The sequence below is a fragment of the Rhizophagus irregularis genome, chromosome 30 (assembly GCF_026210795.1).
Source record: "Rhizophagus irregularis chromosome 30, complete sequence".
Lineage (NCBI taxonomy): Eukaryota > Fungi > Glomeromycota > Glomeromycetes > Glomerales > Glomeraceae > Rhizophagus > Rhizophagus irregularis.
Genome location: NC_089458.1, coordinates 1,436,521 through 1,461,278, shown reverse-complemented (window position 1 = coordinate 1,461,278; position 24,758 = coordinate 1,436,521). Strand labels below are relative to the sequence as shown.

Genomic DNA, 24,758 nt, shown 5'->3' with positions numbered 1-24,758 from the left:
TTCCAAAAACATCAAAATGTCATTTATGCCAGTACTGCAGATACCAGCTTTAGAAGTTTAGTTCAACAAGAGGGACAAGTACAAATGCAAGTTCTGTTTTCAGCTACGTAAGTAGATATGTGCAATAATGCTAATTATCGAAACTTATGGTGGGACAAGGGAGATTTTAATGAAAAAGCGAAATGGAACGAAGTAACGTAAGTTTACTCGTTTGATATTGATATTTTTGCGCCAGTTGCTGATATAAATTGTTCATATTAATCCTACCATATGTATTTGCTATCGGCATCACCACAGAGGATTATGAAAAGCGCACAGAAGAGTTTAACATTCATGGATGTTAGGAATGGTTGGATGGAAATGTCATTATCTATCATCTATGAATTCGCCTCTGCGCCACACGAAGTTTGGCTTATACCGAATCATTAAGTCACGTTAATGAGGTATTAATATACTGGTTATATTTTAATAGTGCCCATGATTGTATTATTTTAAAAATCGATACAGTTCCACAAGGCCAAGTACCCCTGTATGAGAGTAAGTTATATTTATACACTGTAGCAACCATATTATTTGAATAATATTCTAAAGATTAGGCTTGGCATTATTGTGTAAATAATAGAATGACTAGAAAAAATAATTACAGGTAAAGTTAAACTACGGTGATTACTTTTCTGTCAACATATTAAACCTCTCTAATGTATATATAATGATTATTAGTATGAATTTGGAACACAAGATGGCAAGGGAGCTCCAATAACACTTGCACCAGGTACACACATCATTGATATTAGGCAAATGTATCGTTCCGGCTTATATGATCCCGTACAATTTTCTTATACGATCAAATTATGCAATATATATCCTTTTTATGTAAAATAGTTTGAAATAAGAATTAAAATTAAAAATTAAAAAATAAAATAACGAAAAATTATAAAAAAATCATGGAGATTAATTAAATTATGAATATTATGAAAATTATAAAACTTTTGAAAAAAAATTATAATTTCAGTGCATAAAATTATGGATGATTTATAATATACTACTCAGCAACACGGCCAAAAGGTACATTTACTGAATTATATTGAATTAAATTTTCAAACCCTTCCATAATAAAAGTTTTAACTTTAACTATTATTATGAAAACCTAAAGGTGAAAGTTTTATAAACAAAATATAAAAGTGATAACAAGTTTCTGTTTGAATTAAACAAGGAAATATAAGTTTCATTTGAAATGAAAAATTAAATAACAAATATAAAAGTGATTAAATGCATTTTTAGTAAAATATCAGCATATCTGATCATACAAGAAAATAAGATACATAAAAAGGTATGCATATTGTTTCATAATTTGATTATATAGTATAAGAAAATAGCATATGATATTTATCTATTTATTTATTTATTAAAGTGGAAGAGCAAACAATAATACAGTCCCTATATATCAAAAAGAAAGAAGACACCCCTATATAAGCCCACTCATAAACGAACCAGGGATCGCGCGTGATTTTCACGATTTTTCGCAAATTCGCGATTGGCTGAAATTAACGTAATTTCGGCCTAATTTCTAAAGCCGTAAGGCGCCATAATTTTAGCCGGAATTATTTTGGCCAGAATTTCAGCAAAATCATCCAATCAAATTTAAATATCGTGAAAATAGTGAAATTTTATCAAAAATCGATAAAATTGGGATCAACCCACCCTGGACACCCTAAATTAAATTTCATATATCTCAATTAAAGATAATGGCTTACATTATAAGTATACGCGTTAACACGTTGTTATTTTTTCTTATTTTCATATTTTTTCAAGTTACAGATTAATATTTAATGCCAAAAAAAATAATACAGTACTTATTTTTTTATCATTAATGATAAAATAATTTTATGTGAGTTTGACTAATTATTTCTTTTAAAAGTATCTATCTATAAAAAATATTAAAAGAGTGTTATTTTTGTTAAACTTTCAATATATAACAGTCTAATGACACCGCTAGTTAATAAGGGTCTTAAACAGTCACATGATTTTTTACAATTTTATCCAATCAAATTCATCAATAAGAGTTGTTCAATTCTAGGACAAACTAGTATCTTTATTCTCGGCCTATTAACATTTTATGTTACACAAGCCAAAACATTGATGCAGTCATTTGTCAAATTGAAAATTGAAAAGGGTCTTATTATCCAACTCGATCGTTAAAGAAAAATGCCAACAGCGGTAACACATTTTAAAACAAATATCTATGAATGTCTTGAAGCTTTACCTAAACCTACACTTGACCAACTTTATAAAGAACCGGCTACTTGTTTGGCTATCTTCAGGTCTGGTTTTATTTTTTTGAATTTTGATCAGTTTTGCGGTGAATAGTGTAGTACTATAAAGGTTTAGGTATTTCTGAAAGAAAATTTAGTTTACGATTTAATAGCTTGATGCGTGTAGTTGTATTATCGTTGTTGTTGTGCCGTGTTAATTAGGAAAAGAAATAGATTTTGGGTGTGATAGGGTGGTTTGCACCTCAACAACAATAATACTTAAATTTTCATAACTGGTGATTAATACATTTCAGAACCTTGTTGTTAACTTTTTTTTTATTTCGTGTTTTATGAGAATTATTTATTCTTGGAGGGAATATTAATTCATTGAGCGTTGAACAAGTTGAGAGTGGGGGGATGTATTTTATTTATTTATTTACTTTCAAAAGCCAACTTTAGTTTTTCTTGCTGACTTGATTTCTTTTTTTTTCTTTTTTTCCATCACTCCTCTACCCAATAATATTCGATTTGGAATTTGATTGAATAAAAATTGTACCTTTAATAAAAAATAATAAAATATTTTATTCTCACATATCAACTTTATTATTTGTTTATATATTTCAAATCATTCATATCAATACAATTTACCGGAATTACTTATTTAATAATTTATTAATTAAAAAAAGACTTTTACCACCATTGGCGAGACAGCTTGTAATGTCATTATTATTCACACAACCAATTAGTCCTGTTAATTTGACACAATCAGATTTAAGATTATGGGTGAAAAACGAAGAGGAAGCTTTAGCGTATGCATTAAAGAATAATTTTTTTATATTATTTATAGTATTATTAATCTTATTTTTTATACAAAAAAGTAAATTTCACGAAGCGCTGGATAAATTATCAAAATTAAGTATAATGACAACAGATAGCTCTGGATATATACAAATAAATAGTTCATTCCGAGAACGTTTTCAAGATTGTTTAACAGGAGGGTAAATAATAACACTACGTATTAATTTTTAAATAATTATTCTAAACAAAAAATTATTTTTTTAAAAAAATTAAGGGGAGACCACCAGAGTTTTGGAGTATCATGTGAAAGACCAGCAAAAGATAAACCGGACATAGCATTCTTGGATAGACATGCAATGAAACAATGGGAAGAAATTTTACATTTTATGGTTGGAACTGAAAGTACAAGACAACCTAGTGCAGCTGTACTTAAAGTTGTTACGAGAGCTAAATTAATGAAAGAAGGGTAAAAAATAATCAAAAAAAAAAAGTCTTTTTATCTAAAGGTCTATTTCAAATTAACGATTGAATTTTTTTGATAGGAAAGATAAACAACTTATGATTACGAATAAAGGATTTCAATTTTTATTACAAGATGTTAATACTCAAGTATGGGCGTTTTTAATTCAATATTTAGATATTGCTGATGAGGTATGATAAATTATATTTCTTAAAGAATTTTGAAATTGAAAATATTAATTGTATTTTTATTTAGTTATTACACATGAATGTTGTTGAAGTATTAAATTTTTTTTTCATGTTGGGAAGTCTAGAACTAGGAATGGTAAACATACAATCATTTATGCATGCTAATTCATCATCATTCCCCTTTGACAAGAAGGAATAATTCATGATATTTCCTTTATTCTAATCCTTCGGAACGATTTTTATTTTATATTTTATGTTATTTAGGATTATTCAGTTGAAGCGTTAACTCCAACTCAAAAACAATTACTTGATGATTTGGCTAATTTTGGTCTGGCATACCGCAGGAAGGTATAGGTTATACAATCATAACTTTTGATCTTACATACGTGTTCCTTTTATAATTTTATTACTCTTTAACGATAATTTAGAAAGGATCATCAAGGTATTATCCAACTAGACTTGCAACTACATTAACATCCGGCAATTCAGCTGTAGTATCATCAGCAGTATCATCTAGTACAAGTACGACAACTGGTGATGATGGAGCTACTGAACAAGGATTTATTATAGTTGAAACTAATTATAAACTTTACGCGTATACAGGTAAATTAAAGAAAGATTAAATAAGGACTTTCCATGAATAACGTAGTTTGTTTAACAAAGCTTAGAATTATTTTTTTTATAGAATCAAAATTACAGATTTCAGTGCTGAGATTATTTTGTGAACTTCAAACCAGATTTGCAAATATGGTTTATGCCTTGATTACACGTGATAGTGTTAGAAAAGCGTTAAAGCATGGCATCACTGCTAATCAGGTGCTGAAAAATTTGTTTCTCACTTTTATTCTGAAGATAGTATATATTTTAATTGATTTTTCTTATTAGATCATTTCATACTTAACAAGCCACGCACATCCTCAAATGAAGAAACAAACTCCTTTATTACCGCCAACAGTTGTAGATCAAATTCGATTATGGGAAATGGAACGTAACCGATTGGTAGCAACCGAATGTGAGTCTAATATATTTATAAATAAAAAATTTTTGATTATTCTTTTAACATTTCTTTCTATTCAAGGTCACTTGTATAAAGAATTTCGAAATCAAGGAGATTATGAGATGGTATTAAGACATGCAACAAATTTAGGATTTGTAATTTGGTCTAATGCAAAGAAGCGGATGTTTAGTGTAACAGAAGAAGGACATGAACATGTTAGAAATTACATAAAGAAGAAAATTGCTCAAAGAAAAACTAATGGTGGCGGTGAAGCTGGTAGTGGTATTGGTACCCCTAATAATGGTAGCCCTTCTGTACGTTAGTCTAGTAATCCGCACCGCAAAATAAAAAAATAAATATATACTACTCCATAGTTTTCGTGATTGATCATAATGAAAATATAGTAACAATTCTCGTTTTCCTCAATTTCAAGAAAGCTCTTTAGTCCAATAGTTTAATTGTGAAGGTCAAAGGAAATTTTTCTCATGTATCCGAAAAAATAATTACTTTTCAAAATTTAAACTTTAGATAAACATAATAAATTTTTATTTTTATTTATTACTTGTCATTCTTTTATTTATTTATTTCATAATTTGAATATTTTATCTTACATTTACTAAGTATCTATCACATAATTATCACAATGTATTATATCTAAAATTACATAGAATAACAGCTCGATCTACATAGAACTTTGATGCTGGTTTTATAATCAAGTTGTAAAATTGCATATCTAACCTCATTTATTCTCAAACAATAGCTTTATTTTAATTAATTTGAAGAACTCATAATAATTTTATTATAAGATATTTTGTACATGATACGAAGCCTGTAGATGCGTTCTTTAAAAATATATAAAAAAAAATCTATTTCTCATCTAAAACAAGGGTGAAATAAAATAAGCAGTACATTATTTCAATATAATCCTACTATAACTGAGATCAGAACAACTAGATTATACCAAAAACTATTGGCTAATGAGATGAAAATTTATTTATTGGATGATCGGATGAATCAATTAATAGTGTAATTTAGATTTCCAAAATTTTATTTAGTACAGTTTGAAAATGACAAGTATAGCAAAAAAACTATTAAAAAAATCTGGCTATCCAATTATAAGAGATTCAAATAAACCTAAAAATTTATTTGAATTATTAAACGTCTTTCCAAATTATGGTGTTGGACTTAAAGTGGTATGTTAAATAAATATAAATATTGAATTTAAAAAGATTTTAAATTTATTAACCTATGCGGAATTTTAGGCACCAGATCATTGGGTCAAGAAAGGAATTCTTGAAAGCTATTATGAAATAACAAAAGTTGCTCCAAAATTAAAGGTGAGATGGACTTTAATTCAATTTTTAATATAATTTCCTAAAACATGTTATGCTCTTTGTGTGTAGGATATAAATCATGGAAAAGTATTTGGTATTAAGGTTTGGAAAGGTGAGACTAGAATTATTTAAATTAGACAAAAGAAAATTTTGAAATAATTTTTTTTTTCTTAGGTAAAATATTATACGAAGGCAAGCCAATGCGAATTAGTGGAACACTGAAATGGAATTGGCATAGATGGCCAATTATGAAAAAAAGAATTAGCCTTAATGATAATTCATAATTATTATTTTGTATCCAAAATTAAATTACAAAATTTTTTATAATGTTCATTCTCAGTATCTAAAAAGTTTATGTTAAAGCTCTTTGTAATGACCCAAACCGAAAAGTCTTCTCCACCATGAAGGTGGCGTTGAATCATCTATTTGTTTTTGTTTAGCAGCTTTATCTAATTCTGCAAGAAGTCCAAAATAATATCTAGGATTTGCTGCCGGCCTATACATTTTATCCGAAAGAGGATACTAAAATATAAAAAGTCAAGTTTTATCTTTTCTTCCAAAAAAAAAGAGAAATAACCTTAATAAAAACTTACTTTCTCCTTAAATTCATTTTCTTCCAATACTCTTAAAGCATTCAATTCTTTTTCAGCGTTTGAAACCAAACTATTATATATGTGTGGAGATTTTACAACCGTGTTTTGCCTAAACCCTTCTGTGACACGTAAATATAATACATGTTTTAAATTCCGGTTCGGTCGTAAATAATCATTTGGCCAATTCTCAATAATACGAAGAAAACCACGATAAAGTGATAAAATTTCTGCTTTCGATGAAGTTGGCATATAGATAATTTCGAGGAAAAAGATAAATTGATCGACTGTGATCGACAAGTGATTGATTGATCATCATCATATCGATCACACGTGAAAAAATAAAACTATCAATCAACTCGATTTTATTAAAATAACCCAATTTTATAATGTCTCTAATTGACGATTTTATTGAAAATTCCAACGATGCATTACAATCATATACTGCCAATAATAATAGTTTCTTGGATGCGGAGGGTTTTGAGCAAACTGATCCAGTTATGGTAAATATTTTATTTATAATATGTACATTCATAGAAATTTGCACTTACTCATTCATAAATTTGTTTAGTTAGAAACAGGGTTTGTTAGTACTGGTTTAGCTAAGGACGACTCAGAGATATTTTCTCTTGATCTTGTTCAATTTCAATTTCCTGCTCCTTTAGTAGCAATGTCGGTATCCAATGAAATTCTTGTAATGGCGTTGGAAACGAATCATATATTGAGAATTGATTTGCAGCAAGCTCATGATGTAGAAGGTAATTGACAGGAAATTATTTTTAACCTTAATAAGGTCATTTTGCTAATACTTTAATTGTATAATGCCCGTCAGATATTGAAATCCCACGAAAATCGGAAGTGAAGATTTATAAAATATTCTTTGACCCAACCGGTCGACATTTACTCATAACAACGGAACAAGGAGAAAATTTTTATTTATTTGAAAAGTGGAAAAAGGCTAAAGTTCTCTCTAAATTTAAGGTAGGTATCATATCTTAAGCATAATGTGCTTGATTTAATAAATTTATAGTAAAATCTATTTACTTATAATTTTCGACGAAAATTTCTAATTCATCTTTTTTTTTGTTGATAATAAGGGCATAATAATTGAGTCCGTTGGGTGGAACAGATTTAACGGATCTTCATCGGATACTTCTACAAAGAAAATTCTTATTGGAAGCCGTAATGGGATGATATTTGAAGCTGAGATTGAGCCAACGGATGAATTTTTTAAAAAAGAAGAGAAATTTTGCAAACAGGTTTATAAATATATTCATGCATATTATCCTAGAATAATTTCTATAAATTATCTATGTTTTACGTAAAAATTTTTTAGGTTTATTCATTAAATAGGAATGTTCCTATTACCGGCCTTCGCATCGAACAATTTCCTGCAACAACACGAAAATATTTAATAGTAGCTGCAACGCCAACTAGACTATACCAATTTATAGGAAATGCAACTCCATCAAAAGATGATGAGGTAGCTTCGATGTTTGAGAACTTATTTGCTAGCTATGCAATAAATCCAGGTAAAAATGCACTATTCTTTTCGCGTAAGATAATCTTCATTAACATTAAATCATTTATTTTATTTTATCAGTATTTCAGGAGCTTCCCGGAGATCTTACTTACAGTGAATTACAGTTTTATTCTCAATATCAATATCAAGATTTACATTATCAAGGAACAGCCAAAAATTTTGCTTGGTTAACAGGTCAGTCAAAATATCAAATTATATAATGTTAATTCAGCATTTTAACGAACCATAAATTATTTCTTCGTGCTTAACAGGCCCAGGTATCTATCACGGAAGTCTTGTATTTGGTTCACAAGATACTGGCGATAGTGTCATCGATAGCGCAAAACTACTTCCGTATGTATTCGTTTATTTATTTAATCACTTTATTATTATTATTATTATTATTATTATTTTTAAAAAAAAGAAAAAATGTATTTATATATTTGCTAGATATCCATCTACAGCAAATAATGATTCAACTGCGGTAGCTGAATTTCCCTTATCAAGTGCTCTTACCGAGTTCCACTTTATTTTGTTATATAAGGAACGTGTAAAAGCAATATGTCAACTCAATGATCAAGTCGTTTTTGATGATGTTATTCCACTTGTGAGTACATTAGAAAAATTTTGATTAAACATCCTCGATTAAGTATTGTATTTTATTTATTTATTTATTTATTTTGATAGAAACCAGGGGAAGAAGTTCGAACTATGACTGTGGATCATGTAAAAAACACGTTTTGGATTTACACCGATTCTTCTATATTTGAACTTATTGTTTCCAAGGAAGATCGAGATGTATGGAAGTTATATTTGGAAAAACAACAGTTTGATACGGCATTACAATACTGCAAAGTAGGTTGACAAATGTAATTTTAGATGATTGTGCATAAACCATTTTTCGACTCTGAAATTTAAATATTCAATTCTTCTAGAATCCAGCACAACGTGACAAGGTTCTTACAACTCAAGCCGAACATTATTTTTCACAAAAACGTTATCTATTATCAGCTTCATATTATGCAGAATCGACCGTGCCTTTTGAGGAAGTTGCACTTAAATTTGTTGAGCGAGACGAGAGAGATGCTTTAAAAAAATACTTATTGAACAAACTTGATAAACTTCGAAGACAGGTAAATTACAATTACACGTGAAATTGTAAGATCCAAATTAATATCTTTTTAATTTTTATGCTTTTTCTAGGATAAAACTCAAAAGACTATGATTGCTACTTGGCTAGTTGAAATATATCTAAGCAAAATTAATACATTGGAAGATCTGGCAGCATCAAGTGCTGGCTCTGATGATATAGACAATTTTAAAGCAGAACAAAAGGACTTAGAAGATGAATTCAAAGGATTTCTTGAACAATACAAGGTTATAAATTGATCGCGTCTATAACAGCTAATACATTTGATATGATTGTAACTTAATCTTTTTCGGAATAACTTAGGCCGATTTAGATAAGAAGACAACGTATAATTTAATTTCCAGCCATGGGCGCACAGATGAATTATTATGCTACGCATCATTGATAGGTGACTACGAGAAAGTAATATCACATTGGATTCAAGAAGGAAATTATAAACAAGCACTGGATGTTCTTAGTAAACAGGTATATTGTTAATATTTTTATTTAGGAAAAAAAAAACCAAATTTCCTTTACATTTTTTTACAATTCCTTCCTAATATATTGAATTTTAGGCTTCTGTTGATACGTTCTATAAATTTGCTCTTGTATTGATGGAAAATGCACCTAGTGATACTGTTGTTGTTTGGATGCGACAACCGAACCTCAATCCAAGAAACTTGATGCCTGCCTTATTAAAGTATGATCATTCAAAAGCTCCAGAAAACACTACACAAGTATGTTAAAATATTCATTCATTATATTTATAATTGAGAAAAATTAAGTAAAATTTAAATTATTATAATTTCAGAATCAAGCAATAAGATATTTACAGTACGTAGTGCAACAACAAAAAAATACAGATCCAGCTATTCACAATTTTCTTCTCACGTTGTATGCAACACAATCTACAAATGATGAGTCTGCTTTACTTCAATTTTTGGCATCGGAAGTATGTCTATTTTCTTGTTTTATACACACTTTCTAAGTGTCATGGTTTAAGTATATTTGAAATCCTTTATGTAGGGACGAGAACCATACTATAATTTGGATTATGCGCTTCGACTTTGTAGCCAAAATAGAAGAACGCAAAGTTGTGTACATATATATAGCAACATGGGACTTTATGAAGAGGCTGTTGATTTGGCATTGAAGGTAAATTTTTGCGTATTGTTTTATTATAGGTGATTATATTAAATATCTATACATTTATTAGCATGATGACCTGGAACTTGCAAGAATTAATGCTGACAAACCAGAGGATGATGACGCGTTACGTAAGAAACTTTGGTTGAAAATTGCGCGTCATGTAGTTGAAAAGAAACAAGAAATAAAAACGTAATTTTCATATAAAAATTAAGATGGTTGTTGCTTTAATAAATAATTCGTTTTAATATTGTAATTAAATATATTTAGAGCCATGGATTATCTCCAGCATTGCGACTTGCTTAAAATTGAAGATATTTTACCATTCTTCCCCGATTTTGTTCTTATAGATGATTTTAAGGTAATTCCTTATGATAATCGCAGCTAATTAATAAATTATCAATTAATTAGTTATCCTATTATAGGATGAGATATGTGCGGCTCTTGAGGAATATAATTTAAATATCGAAGAATTAAAATCAGAAATGGATGAGGCAACCAAAAGTGCTGAGAGCATTCGGCTTGATATACGAGAGTTAAGATGCCGGTAAATACCGAATCAACTTATATTTGGTCCGATTTAGTTATTATTTAATTCTAATTTTTCAAAATGACGCAGGTTTGCAGTCGTGACAACAGGGGAAAGGTGTTCAATATGCGATTTATCATTATTAACAAGACCATTTTATATTTTCCCTTGTCAACATGCTTTTCATGCTGAATGTATGATCAACCGAGTAAGCTAATTTTTATTCAATTAAACTCAGTATTGATATGTAAAATACTCTAATTTGACAATTATCATTATTAGGTGACTAATTATCTTAGTATGGGGCAATTACTTCATCTTTCGGATTTACAACAAAAAATATCAAAGGAATTGAATAATGTTAATCATCCACCTGATCCAGCAGCTGCCACATATAATGAAGATGATGTTGCTGTTTTTGTTCCAAAAATTGATCAATTAAAGGTAATTTGTTGAATAGTATTTACAAATTATTAATTTTTCTAATTAAAATATTTTTTTTCTTCTAAGGATGAGCTTGATGATTTAGTTGCATCAGAATGTATACTTTGTGGGGATATGATGATCAAAACTATTGAACAGCCATTTATAAATGATGATGAAAATGATTTATTGAAATCATGGGAAATATGATTTAAAGTATTACATTATTAATTTATATCTTTTTGTATAATAAGAATAAAGTGTTTTATTTATTTATTTATTGGATTTATGCCATTTTCTGATTAAATGCATAATAAAGTTACTTAATTAGCAATTAAAATGGATTAGTAAAAAATTATTACTTATTATATATTATTAAGCCGTATGAAATTTGAATCAAGTTTAAAAGAAGTAAATTAACTAAATTTTTAAATAAATATATATATATATATATAATTATTATATAATTGATATTTTAAATTACTAATAAATATAGGATAATAGTGGTATTTTATGTAATTTAAATCTAAAACAATAATTCCATATATATATATAATCAAGATTTATATAAATAATAGTTATAATACTAAAAAGAATTCAAATCTGATTTATATAAACTTAATAATAAATTCTAATTTCAAATGCATAAAATTATTAGCTAATATTAATCAAAATATTTCATTTGAAATTTTTGTTACATAAGATTTGAATTATTTTAGTATAGTTTAAAATTCTATATTATAAATATCTATTTATTCTTTTTAAAAGGTTTTTTACTAATCTTTTAAAAAGTAGTTTTTAGTAAAATTAATAAGACATTTATTAAAATTTGTTAAAAATATTAAAAATCAGTTTAAATTTCTAATAAAAAAATAAATTTTATATTAAAAACATTTATTAATATTTTTATTTTTATTTTTTTTATAAAATTCTTATTTTTAATAAAAATCACCATAAAATTTTTATATATAAATTTATTTTATTTTTTATTGCAATTTTATCAAATAATAAATCTTATAGATCCCATTGTGTAGAAAGAGAGGCGTTTGCTAAGAAAACCTGTTTCAAACATATCTTACTTTCTGAGCGTAATTTCCACCCAATAGTACACATATAAGGTATTTTTATAATATGACAAGTAGTTTGTTAATTAATAATGTTAGGTTTTTAATATATAGTATTATACATTTATGTAATTATATATTTTTTTTTACTTAATAAACTAATGAATATGCTGCAGTTAAAAAAAAAAAAATTTCATCAAATAATTTTAGTTTAATTTAAATTAAACTTAAGTATTTACTAAAAATAACATCAAGTTTTATTTAAGTTATAAAAAAATATTAAAATCTCTAATTATATCTTTTATTTTTAAAGTTTATTATAAAATAATATCTCATTAATTTTATAATTTTTAAAATTTTACTGTTCTATATATTCTTATTTTTAAAAGTGAATTTTAATAAAATTATATTATTGGATTTATCTTAATGAAAGAATCTAGTAGTAATAAAATCATATTTCTAATATTAATATTAATAAAAATGCATTTTATTATATATTATTTGTAAATTAAATGAAAAATATTTAAACTTTTATAATTATTGCCATTTTCTTTTTAATGATTTAGCTAAAATAATAATTAAAAAAAATGAATTTTAGAAATCTGTGATTACTGAAATTTTATTGTATTTTTAGGTAGAAAAGGTGCAAATACAAATTAAAAATGCAATAAAATTTTAGTAATTATAAGTTTTAAAATAAGTTTACTTATAAATGACTTCTTAAAAATTTGTGTAATATTTATACTTTAAAAGTTACTTATAGGTAAATTTACTTTAAACTTATGATTACTAAAATTTTATTGCATTTTCAGCTTGTATTTGCATTTTCTTTACCTGAAAATACAATAACATTTTAGTAATCATAGGTTTCTAAAATTCATTTTTTTTATTAGTTATTATCTTAACTAGATTACACTAAAAAAAATGTTAGTAATTACATATATAAAACTAAAGCAGGATTCAGAAATATATATATAGGGATATATATAGCTAGATGCATTGCCATCATAATAAAATTAGACAAAGTAAAGTTTTAATTTGCATACAATTTTAAAATTTTTCATCTATAGTTAAATTATCAAGATTGCATATTTTTTATCAAAATTTTTATATATAAAAAATTAGTTTATGTATTTTTAGTCTAAATTTGACTAATTTTACATATATATATAATATATTTACTATATGTACTTATTTAATTAACCATATTGTAATATTTAGTATTAATTGAATGAAATTTCTAAGAGTTAAAAAGTGAAATTTTAGAAAAATATTATTGAAAAAATGGTAAATTCTATTTTTTTACATTAGTATTTGGTTTTATAAATAATATAGAAGCCATAATAAAATAATTAATATAAATTAATATCTGAAATTTTATTTGCATATTTTTGCAGGATTTTTAATATCAGGTGTTAATTATATGTACTACTCATATAAAAAGTCTTTACATATAGTTCATAGTAAAAAAATTTTTTACCATCTGACTTTATATATATATTTTTGAGTCCTACTAAAGCTATTTAAACTTTTTAATATATAAATTAAAATTTAAGTCTTATTTCTAAAAAATAAAAATAAAAGGAATGTTAATAACTGATAATATTTTCAAATTAAAAAAATGGTAATTTCATTTTTTTTAATTTATTTTTAATATTCCAATTCAAAATTCAAGTCTAAAAACTATTTTTAAATAAAAGAAATATTAATAATATTTTAAAATCAAAAAAGTAGCAATTTTTTTTTTAATTTACTTTTAATATTTCAATTTAAACAATTCCAGAAACTATTTTTTTTAAAAAGAAATATTAATTTATAATTCTAAGAAATTAACTATTAATAGAACAGAATTTAAAATATGAAAGTATAATGTAAAAACTAAAACATTATAAAACATTAGTATAAAATTATACTATTTAGCCAATTTTTTATGGTAAAATTTTGGTTATTAGAAACAACTTTTTTATAAACTAAAAAAAAAATGCTTTTTCTTTATATATTGCAATTAATAGAATTTTTTTTTAAATTTTTAAAAAAATTATTTTTAATAATCACAAAATTTACTGGATTTTTAATAAAAAATTGGCTAAATAGTATAATATTATACCAATATTTTTAGCTTTTATATTATATTTCAAAAATTAGTACTTTAATTTACCACATCTTTAAATTCTGTAATCTGTATTACTATATATTACTATATATCTTTACTTTTTATACAAATCACAAATTAATAATATTTTTAAATTAAAAAAAAAGTAATTTTACCTATATTTTGGATTTTCAATTTATATATTCCAATTTAAAATTTAAATTTAAAAGCTGTTTTTAAAGAAAAACTAAAAAAAAATATTATTTAATAAATTTTCAATTTAAAATGAAAAAAAAATTATTTTAAAAAAAAACTAAAAAAATAAAATTCTGAAAAATACATATATAAGTTAGAATTTTTCTAACTATCACTGGGGGTGATGATCACCAGTGACTGAAATTATTACAATCGACCAGCATTAAAAAAATATAGTACCGGTAAAAATTGATAATTCTGGCCAACGGTAATGATCACTCCCGATGATTTGAAGTAAAAACCTATAAGTTATATTTAATTTAGATAAATTATTTAAATTTGGCTTAAAGTTCAATTTAAATTTTTAACTATTATAGATTTATTAACAAAATTTTATTATAAAGTATAACTTTAAAATAAATTATAAAAAGCTATATACTTATTATTAATATAAATTAGTAAAAGTAATTAATATATATTACATATTGAAAAACTATTATTATAAATCAAATTCTTAATGTTAAGCAATTTTCAAACAAATTTATTAAAATTTTTTTAAAATAAATATATTAGAAATGTTTTAAATTTAAAAGTATGTTAAAACATTTGTATTTCATAATTAAGTGATTTTAACATCATATATGATTTTAAAAGCTAAAATTTAGCATTGCTAAAGAAAGAAAATTTTAATTAATGATATTATGTAAAATTTATTGTTAAACTTTAATTTTATAGATTTTTTACTATTATTTACCTAACTTTCAGTTTTATATCTTTAGATAGTTTATACTTAGTTATAATTTTAAATTTAACTCTAGTAATTTATTACCAATTATAATTATTAATAATAATATTAAATTATACATAGTTATAAATCTTAGCAAATGCTCTAATTTTTTTATAAAATTATGCATTTTATAACGATATTACATTGAATAAATTTAGTAAATTTTACAAGTAAATGATAATATAAAATATCATTATTCTAAACATTATACCATAATGTCGAGTGATAATAATATAAAATAAAATGGATATATAAAACTATAAAATGTTTATCTAAGATATAACATTTTCAAGTTTAAAAAGTAATTATTATTTTGTTAAAAATGGAATGGTTATTAGTATGTGACATTTCTTCTTTAGTGTATACAGCCTAAATATCTCTATATATTTGACGTTCTTATACAAATCAAAAAGAATACATTTGCGTAATATTTGTGTAAAGTAAGAACTTTAAAGTTTAAGCCAATTCTGACTGGTAATTTACAAAATAACAAACACATTTTTTAAAAAAAAATTCTGAATCAGAATACTTTTCCGATTTCCATTTTCAATTCTGCAAAAAATTGAAAAGTTCAGGTGATAATTTAAGAAATATCCACCTATAAAGAGACTAAGCAATTATCAGATTGATCAAGTTCATGTAATACCAAATTTAGTAAATTGTTTGATTAAATGATCACGTATATTATAAGACTATAAGGCCTATTAATTTCTAAAAAGTCAATTTAACCACTATTTTATTTAAGACTGAGTTCGATTGCTTGATGGGGACCACAGGTAATTGACTTGACTCGATTCTCTAAAGTAGTTTGGACGACTTGGCGACTGTCCCCGAATATCACAGTCAATTCTATACCCAACCCAACCTATCACCCAATATATTTTGGACAAAAAACGTTTCAGCGTTTTTTATATATCGAAAAAATGCTGAATGTTTTTTTTTTACAATTATTTTATGGAAAAGTATGTTTTGGCACTTTTTATTATGCCAAAACGTATTTTTTTTGTTTCTTCTAATGAAAAACGTCAGACCCGACATTTTTAAATTAAAGAAACTTTTTTTTGTTTTTTTAAATGAAAAAATGTCAGGTTCAACGTTTTTAAATTAAAAAAACAATTTTTTTTTATTTCTTTTAATAAAAAACGTCAGGTTCAACGTTTTTTAATTAAAGAAATGTTTTCTTTTGTTTATTTTAATAAAAAATGTCAGGTTTGACATTTTTTAATTAAAGAAACGTTTTCTTTTGTTTCTTTTAATAAAAAACATCAGGTTTGACGTTTTTTAATAAAAAAACATGTTTTTTGTTTCTTTTAATAAAAAACGTCGAGTTCAACGTTTTTTAATTAAAGAAACGTTTTCTTTTGTTTCTTTTAATAAAAAATGGCAGGTTCGACATTTTTTGATAAAAAAACATTTTTTTTTGTTTCTTTTAATAAAAAATTCAGGTTCGACGTTTTTTAATTAAAGAAACATTTTTTTTGTTTCTTTTAATGAAAAAATGTCAAACCTGACATTTTTTAATTAAAGAAACATTTTTTTGTTTCTTTTAATAAATAAAAAACGTCAGGTTAGACATTTTTTAATTAAAGAAATGGTTTTTTTTGTTTCTTTTAATAAAAAATGTCAGGTTCGACATTTTTTAATAAAAAAAACATTTTTTTTTGTTTCTTTAATTGAACCTAATGTTTTTAATAAAAAAAGACGTTTTTGTAATTATTTTTAATAAAAAAATGTCAGATTCAGATCAGTTTGGTATTTTTTATATATATAAAATGCTGAAATGTCTTATTTTTGACCAAAATATGTTGGGTTAATGGGTCAGGTCGATCTTCGACTGTGGTAGTATGACCCAAAGAAACCAGGGTCATTAAATCTGCTACCTGACCTGAATTTTTCAGGTCAACCTGTCAGATTACCCGATCTGTCGGGTCAAATTCAGAGCTCTATTTAAGACTATTTATTTTGTACATTTTTTTTTTTAAAAAAAAAAAACTTTCTTTTTGAAAAGTAGAGTTTGTCTCCTATACTGTTTGCCATCATGTATAGTGTGTTATAGAAAAAGGCGGACTTGTTTTATTGATTATATAGGTACAGTTTACCCTTCCTATAGCGAATTTTAATATAACAAATCACATGACGTTTGGCCAATAAAATATATCAATTTTCTTTCGCTATAATGAAGTAACCAATCAAATTTTTCAAATTCTTTGTTAATTTGCTATAACGAATTTGAGATGTAGAACGGCTTCTTCGCTATATCAAAGGTAGACTGTATAAGCTTATATTATATAAGCGTAAAATTTATATAATCAGTTTGATAATGCAACAAAAATCCTTTAATCAAGGGTTAAAATAGGTATGATAGGATATTCTCATATATCATAAGCTCTGTTTGTTTGAAATGTCATTTTATATATAATTAAGTAGGCTTAAGTTGTAAGTAACTTTTTTATAACATTGATTATTGGAGAATTAAGTGGCAAAAATAATTTTTAGTTTGTAAGACTTTAACTCTATACCAACTTGTGTATGTTTAGCGTATAATTGATTTCCTAACCCTTAAACCTACTCGTGGGTTAGGTAAGTTGCTTTGCACTTCTTGCAGCCTATTTTATAATGGGTTTTAGGACCACGTTTGCCTATTTAAAATTTATTAAACAGGTTGTCATTTGTCCAAACACATTGCAACGTTTATTGATAAAGCTATAGTTGTCTAATAAAAATTCGCTTTACCTGGCAATTTATGGTGGATTCAATGGATCAAATTACAAATAACAATAATTTAGTCATATGAGAATTTCAGGCCAAAGAATAAGGATGCATTGTCAAAATTAAGAATATATTTGTATTTTTTTTTTAAAGCCGTCATTCTCATGAACTTTTTCATTGTATTCCTAAGTTCAATGATTTTGGTAATGATGAAACTGCAGTTATTTATAAGGGTTTTTCACCAAACTTCTAAAATGAATTCATGTTTGATATTTTCAAATATACTTATCTTTTTTACAAGAGAGTCATAATGAGTCTTCTTAAAGCGTACCTGTGACATCCTATCCAACTTGGGCAGTATCGCTGAATCTAAAGCAAGGTACCCAGTTAATCCTTAACTTTGGGTTGATGAATTATGATTCTTGAGTATTAAAGCATAATGTTTTGACTTACAATCATTAATTTTTTAGATTCCTATTGTATTTAACTCATGCTTTTAATTTATTGAATTAGTTTATTATAGAATTATTGATCTGTTGTATAATATTCAGTTTGAACTAATACATACTTTATTTGTATCTAATTAAAATTGTTATTGTAATAAATAATAATAACTTTGATTTATTTAAATTAACTTTTAAATTAAGTTACATATTATTAAAATATTATAAAATTGAATTTAACGATATTAATATTTTAAAAGTAATAATATCTTTATGATATTTTTTTGATACTAAATTAATATTGAAATGATATTATATCAATATATAAAATTTATACTACATTTTTAAAAATTTATTATTTTAACAATATCAAAATGATATTGATTCGCTATTTTGTCGATATCGATAAGATATCGATTAGATCATAATTATAAAGTGATATCTTTACGATATTGTTTTGATACTGAATTAATGTTAAAATAATATTATATTGATATTGCATTTATTAAAAAATTTATTATTATTTTAACAATATCAAAATGACGTCGATTCATTATTTTGTCAATGTCGATATAATGTCGATTAGATAATTATAAAGTGATATCTTTATGATGTCGTATTGATATTGAATTAATATTGAAATGATATCTTATTAATATTGTATTTATTTTCTATTTTTCAAAAAAATTATTGTTGTTATAATAATATCGAGATGATATTGATTTGATATCTCTTGACGAATATCTTTATGATATCGTTTTGATATATTAAATTAATATCGAAATGATATCTCTTCAAGCAAATATCTTTATGATATCATTTTGATATATTAAATTAATATCAAAATGATATCATTGCAATATCATAATGATATCATTTGCAAATCGATATCATTACGATATATATTTAACATCATTATTATATTAATTCGATATTGTTCAAAAATTTAAGGTTTCTGTAAAGTAATTGGATTTTCATAATTTTTGGCTCATTTATAATAACTAAATATTAATTAATAGAATAGACAATTGCATTTATTAATAATATTATTTATGATATTTTCTTAATCTAAAAAAATATAGATTTATTATACTACTTAAAATTCAGAAAATACATCATCTTAATTAAAAATGAATAAATAATACAAATTTATCTGAAAGAATAGTATATAAATAGCTTTATTAAAAAATATTTCTGTAAAATAGTTTCCAGCCATTTAATTTTTTTACAAATTAAAAAGAAAAAGAAAAATTTCTTAAACTTAATATTTATGACTTTCTTTTACAATAACTGATAATTTCACTATATTTAGTCAAAGTTATTATCACATTAAGAAAGTGCAAACTTATAGTTTACTACTAGTTTACTTGAAAAAGTAAAAAGATTTAAATAATTTAATTGATAAAAAAATTTGAGATTGATAGACTTAGTTTTAATTATTAGTACTACTACTAATATTTTCTTTTAATTTAATCAGATATCTAAAACTAAATTAACAATTTTAAAGATATTAAAAAAGTCTCTAAAAAAAATCTTAATCTTATGAATAAAATTACAAGTATTAATAAAATTCTTCTAAAATATAATTATATAAAAGTTGTGAATTCAAGAAAGAAAATATTGTTAAAGAATCTTTTAATTAAAAATGTAAGTCAAATGATAAGAATAATAAGGCAAAGAAAAGCTTCAAGATCAGAACTAAAAGAGATTCTGAAAAGTTAACAGATAGGTTATAAAATGAACTGATAATAAAATAATTTATTAATCATATTCTATAATAGGTTTTTAGCTTTTTAATTTTTTTTATTTATTTTTATAAATAGAAATTTATTTTCTTTCAGAAATTTTTATTACAGTTAATTAATTCTTTTTTTCAAAAGAGTTTTTTGAACTCTAAAAATTACTAAAACAATTCCTATACAGTCATCCTCCCATATAGTCACCCCCTGTATAATCACAACTCCCTTATAAGCACATTTACATTAATCTCAAGTTACTAATAAACTTATTAAAAAAACCTTCACTTTAATCACATCATATATAATTTTTATAGTCACACCATTTTTTTTTTTGGTCTGAAGGGTGTGATTATATGGGAGGATAACTGTATAATTAAAATTTAAAAATACAATATCTCAACAATTAATATAGGATCCCACTTACTTATAATAAAAGTCTTCAGAAAAAATTTCAAATTTACTAGTAATTTTACTTTACTTCAATTCTTAATATTATTGGTTAATTGATTTAAAAGGAAAAAAATTATAATAATACAATGTAACATTTCTTTTTTTAGATATAATTTATCTATTTATAATAGGATCATTAAAATTTTTTTCTTAATAATTTTACCTTAGAGTTATAGTGACCTTTATTATAAGTAAGTGGAGTTCTATCAATATATATAAATTATATATCAAAATATTCATCTCATTAAGACAAATCTAACAAGCTAAAGATCATTAAAATCTGATTACTAAATCCTGAAATAGTAAAATTTGATATAGATTTAATAATAACTTTATACATTTGAAATAGAAATTAATTATAAAGTTTATATAAATTCAGATTTAAATTTTTTAGTAATCTTTAGATTTTTCAATTCCTTTTTACATTTATAGAGACTAGTTAGATTAATCTTTAAATGTAAAGTTTTATTATAGATAGTCTAATTAGTAATATTATATAATTTGTAAAAAATGCTTTTTTTGCTTCAATTTAGTTTGATTAATAAAAAAGTTAGCAGTTTGTATTTTAACTATAATGTTTTTGTTCTTCTTACATTTTCTTTTAATTTGGTATTAAATAGAATAGATTTAGAAGTTGTACTAATTTTGATTAATAAAATAGACTATTAGAAATTATTATAATTATTTAGTAAATTTGAGTTATTATTAGACAGATTTATGTTATTTTAATTTAATGTAAAGCTTATATTAGCAATAACATCTATTAGTTCTATTTATATATTATTCTAATTCTTTGTAAAAAGTTCTAATAAACTTCTTTAGATATACACTATCTAGACAAAAATAGCGGACATCATATATATATTATTTACTTAAAATTGTACATAATAACAATACTTGAATTTTTAATATGTGATAATATAGATTTTAAAGAGCATATATTTAAAATTTTATGCTTCTAGTCTTCATGCATCTGTATTAATTAAAAAAATTCCAATAAAGAATTTTTAATGATTGAACAAATATAATGGGCAATCTATTTTTATTATTTGCTTAGAATTATACATAATAATAATACTTGAAATTTTAATATGTTATAACACATATCCTAAAGAGTATGTATTCAAATTTTCATGCTTTTAATTTTCGTACAGCTATACTAATTGAAAAAAGTCTAAAAAATTCCTAATAGAAAAAAAATTAATATTTTGGATAACATCTCATTTTTTTTTTATTAGAAAAGGTGAAGACATATAAATTTGCACATTTACTTCTCAAAATAATAGCTTTCATATAATGTAAAATTTAAAATAATTTTATTTATGTAAAGTATATAGAAAATGTGAAATACTGATGAATTTTATAATTTTTAAAGAATAATCAATTTTGCAAATTTTTTTTTACAATACTTATAGCTAACTATAGGAAATTTTGAATATATTGATAAGGATTCATGCTATTACATATTAAAATTTCAAATATTATTAATATACACGAATAACATGATTATAAATAAATTGGCAGCTTATCTGTCATATTAGTAGTATGATTATCATTAAAAATTTGTTTATTCTTTTTTAGGATTTTAATTAAAACAGATGTATAAAAGCTAGAAACATGAAATTTCAAATATATATACTTTAGAATTTATTTTATCATATATTAAAATTTCAAGTATTATTATTATGTATAATTTTAAGTAAATAATACATATATGGTGTCCGCTAATTTTGTCTAGGTAGTGTATATTAAAAGTTGCAAAAGAGTATATTTAAAATTATTCTGAAAAAACTTCAGTAAAATCTCTATAATAATACTTTCTTTTTTTGCTAACTTTAGAAGTAAATGAGGTTTTAAAGTATAAGTTTAAGTAAAAAATATAATCCTAGTAATATTTGAAGCTTTGTCTCTAAAAGTTTGGTGTCTTTTTATAAAATAATACATGACAGTGTTTTATTTGTTTATCTAAAAATTCAGCAAAAACTTATCAGTTACCATGTTTCTTTTGCATTTATTTTTATATATATTTCTTGTAAAATTTTTTAAAATAAGTGTTATTTTATACTTGTATCTAATTATTTTAAACTTTTCTTTTAAAAAATTTCTTTTATTTTTTATAAAAAATTATGGATTAAAGGCTTATAGAAAAGAGTTTTTATAAAATTTTACTAATTTATATATATATATTATTTTTAAAGAAATTAGATTTATATATATTTTTAAAAATATTTATATTATAAAATATATATAATTACTTAATAGTATTATTAATAAATTTTTAATTTTTAATTTTTAAAGTATTAAAAAGAAAATTATTATTAGTAATTATTATTATACTAAAATTAACAAATATTAGTAAATAGAATTTTATAATATTTTTATTAGAATTTTCTAACTATTACTAGAGTGATAAAGTGATAATTACTGATAATTAAAATAATAACGATTGACTAACATTAAAAAAATATAGTACCGTAAAAATTGATAATTCTGACCAAAGTAATAATTATTTCCAGTAATTGAAGTAAAAAACTTTTTATTAATTTAATAATACTTATTTAAAAAATAAAAAATATATTACTGTAAAGTTCCAAATATAAGTATCTCAGATTTTTATATTATTTAAAAATAAGTACTTTTGATCAACACTATAATAATTTTGGCTAATACAATATACCAAATATATAAATTTATCCAAATATAAGTATCCTTATATAGTATATATATAAATATAATTCTAAATATTTAAAAAGAAAATAATTGAAATTTAAGATTAGTAGTTTTAATATTTTAATAATTTAATAATTTAAAATTTAGTAAAATAATTTTAATTTTTATAAAAGGAAATAATAATTTTATGCAAATGCATTGCAACACACTCCTCCTTTTTGAAAATTATTAAATATTAAATTTGCTGATTATAACGTAATTATAAATGATTAACAAATTTACTATTTAAAAATTTCCAAAAAAAGGGATGCATTAGGATTCCAATTACTTATAAGATAGGTTATCGGAAATCTAAGGTAAAATTTATAATTGAGAATTTTTGAAGATCCTATTATATATAGATAAATTATACTTAAAAAAGAAAATATTATACTAATTGTTATAATTTCCTTTTTAGATCAATTAACCAATAGATTCGCTGGTAAAATTATTAGTAAATTTGAATTTTTCCCAAAGACCTCTATTAGAAGTAAGCAGGGTTCTGGTATGTTCTTCAAATTTTAAACTTTTTATAAAAATAAGTAAAATAATTATATATAAATATATTTTAACTAACTTGATTGGCATTTCAAATTATAATTACAGTATTCTAAAATAATTTGAATAGTATATATATATACCTAAATAATTTAACTTACTAGTAAATTTTATGTAATTATATAATTTTATAAAAAGAAATGATTACAATCAAAAATATAAGAAATGTTATAAAAAATATAAAAAAACTTAATTATTATACTTTATAATATCTAAATAAATAAAATCTGTATAAAGTGAAATGAATAATAGCACAAATAATTTTTTTATTTTTAATTTAGATTATTTAATCTAAAAAGCAAGTTAGCAAAACTCTATATCTCATATAATTTTATTAATAATATATTTTTTTTATAAAAGAAATGTAAATATAATTATATTTGTATTATAAGTTTATTTAAAGATATAAATAAAAAAACCAAATTCTAAATATAGTATTGAATATTCTATAAATATTATTTATTTAAAATTCAAATTTCAAACTAGTAATTTTATTTTTAAAATCTAATTAAATTATATAAAATTAAAAATTTTAATTAGAAAATAATAAATAATAAATAAATAAACTGCATTACAATTAATAAACAAATAATTCAGATAATAAGAAAATATATTTTCATAATTATTTATATCATAGAAGTTTG

The 24,758-nt window shown here is 23.3% G+C and overlaps 4 protein-coding genes across 4 annotated transcripts; 3 read left to right on the top strand and 1 right to left on the bottom strand.

Moving 5' to 3' along the window:
* Positions 1 to 2,205: 2,205 nt before the first annotated feature.
* OCT59_021751 (uncharacterized protein) lies at positions 2,206 to 5,255 on the top strand (the record flags this gene model as incomplete). The annotated part of the gene is made up of 11 exons (XM_025317435.2): positions 2,206 to 2,321; positions 2,939 to 3,061; positions 3,131 to 3,250; positions 3,325 to 3,516; positions 3,593 to 3,701; positions 3,766 to 3,834; positions 3,963 to 4,046; positions 4,127 to 4,301; positions 4,384 to 4,514; positions 4,584 to 4,710; positions 4,777 to 5,255. The coding sequence occupies 11 exons, from the start codon at positions 2,206 to 2,208 to the stop codon at positions 5,016 to 5,018; spliced, it is 1,488 nt and encodes a 495-aa protein (XP_025178277.1). The 3' UTR covers positions 5,019 to 5,255.
* A 468-nt stretch (positions 5,256 to 5,723) lies between these two features.
* Positions 5,724 to 6,372, top strand: OCT59_021750 (uncharacterized protein). Its single transcript, XM_066146720.1, has 4 exons — positions 5,724 to 5,888; positions 5,958 to 6,032; positions 6,099 to 6,141; positions 6,204 to 6,372. Exons 1-4 carry the CDS (start codon positions 5,763 to 5,765, stop codon positions 6,311 to 6,313), a joined length of 354 nt encoding a protein of 117 aa, XP_066005828.1. The 5' UTR covers positions 5,724 to 5,762; the 3' UTR covers positions 6,314 to 6,372.
* On the bottom strand, positions 5,763 to 6,907 carry OCT59_021749 (uncharacterized protein). Its single transcript, XM_025317433.2, has 2 exons — positions 6,623 to 6,907; positions 5,763 to 6,551 (listed from the first exon to the last, which is right to left on the bottom strand). Exons 1-2 carry the CDS (start codon positions 6,869 to 6,871, stop codon positions 6,387 to 6,389), a joined length of 414 nt encoding a protein of 137 aa, XP_025178275.1. The 5' UTR covers positions 6,872 to 6,907; the 3' UTR covers positions 5,763 to 6,386.
* A 101-nt stretch (positions 6,908 to 7,008) lies between these two features.
* Positions 7,009 to 11,745, top strand: OCT59_021748 (uncharacterized protein; the record flags this gene model as incomplete). The annotated part of the gene is made up of 21 exons (XM_025317432.2): positions 7,009 to 7,122; positions 7,191 to 7,377; positions 7,452 to 7,600; positions 7,717 to 7,878; positions 7,956 to 8,151; positions 8,223 to 8,336; positions 8,414 to 8,495; positions 8,592 to 8,748; positions 8,829 to 8,996; positions 9,077 to 9,274; positions 9,345 to 9,518; positions 9,595 to 9,756; positions 9,846 to 10,007; positions 10,082 to 10,222; positions 10,297 to 10,425; positions 10,487 to 10,608; positions 10,687 to 10,777; positions 10,842 to 10,963; positions 11,036 to 11,153; positions 11,228 to 11,389; positions 11,456 to 11,745. The coding sequence occupies 21 exons, from the start codon at positions 7,009 to 7,011 to the stop codon at positions 11,576 to 11,578; spliced, it is 3,033 nt and encodes a 1,010-aa protein (XP_025178274.1). The 3' UTR covers positions 11,579 to 11,745.
* Between the last annotated feature and the right edge of the window lie 13,013 nt (positions 11,746 to 24,758).

Coding starts and splice junctions, on each gene's coding strand:
- OCT59_021749 (XM_025317433.2), bottom strand. CDS start 6,871: ATGCCAACTTCATCGAAAGCAGAAATTTTATCACTTTATCGTGGTTTT. Junction 6,552..6,622: donor AAAATGAATTTAAGGAGAAA/GTAAGTTTTTAT, acceptor TTTATATTTTAG/TATCCTCTTTCGGATAAAAT.
- OCT59_021750 (XM_066146720.1), top strand. CDS start 5,763: ATGACAAGTATAGCAAAAAAACTATTAAAAAAATCTGGCTATCCAATT. Junction 5,889..5,957: donor ATGGTGTTGGACTTAAAGTG/GTATGTTAAATA, acceptor GCGGAATTTTAG/GCACCAGATCATTGGGTCAA. Junction 6,142..6,203: donor TGGTATTAAGGTTTGGAAAG/GTGAGACTAGAA, acceptor TTTTTTTCTTAG/GTAAAATATTATACGAAGGC.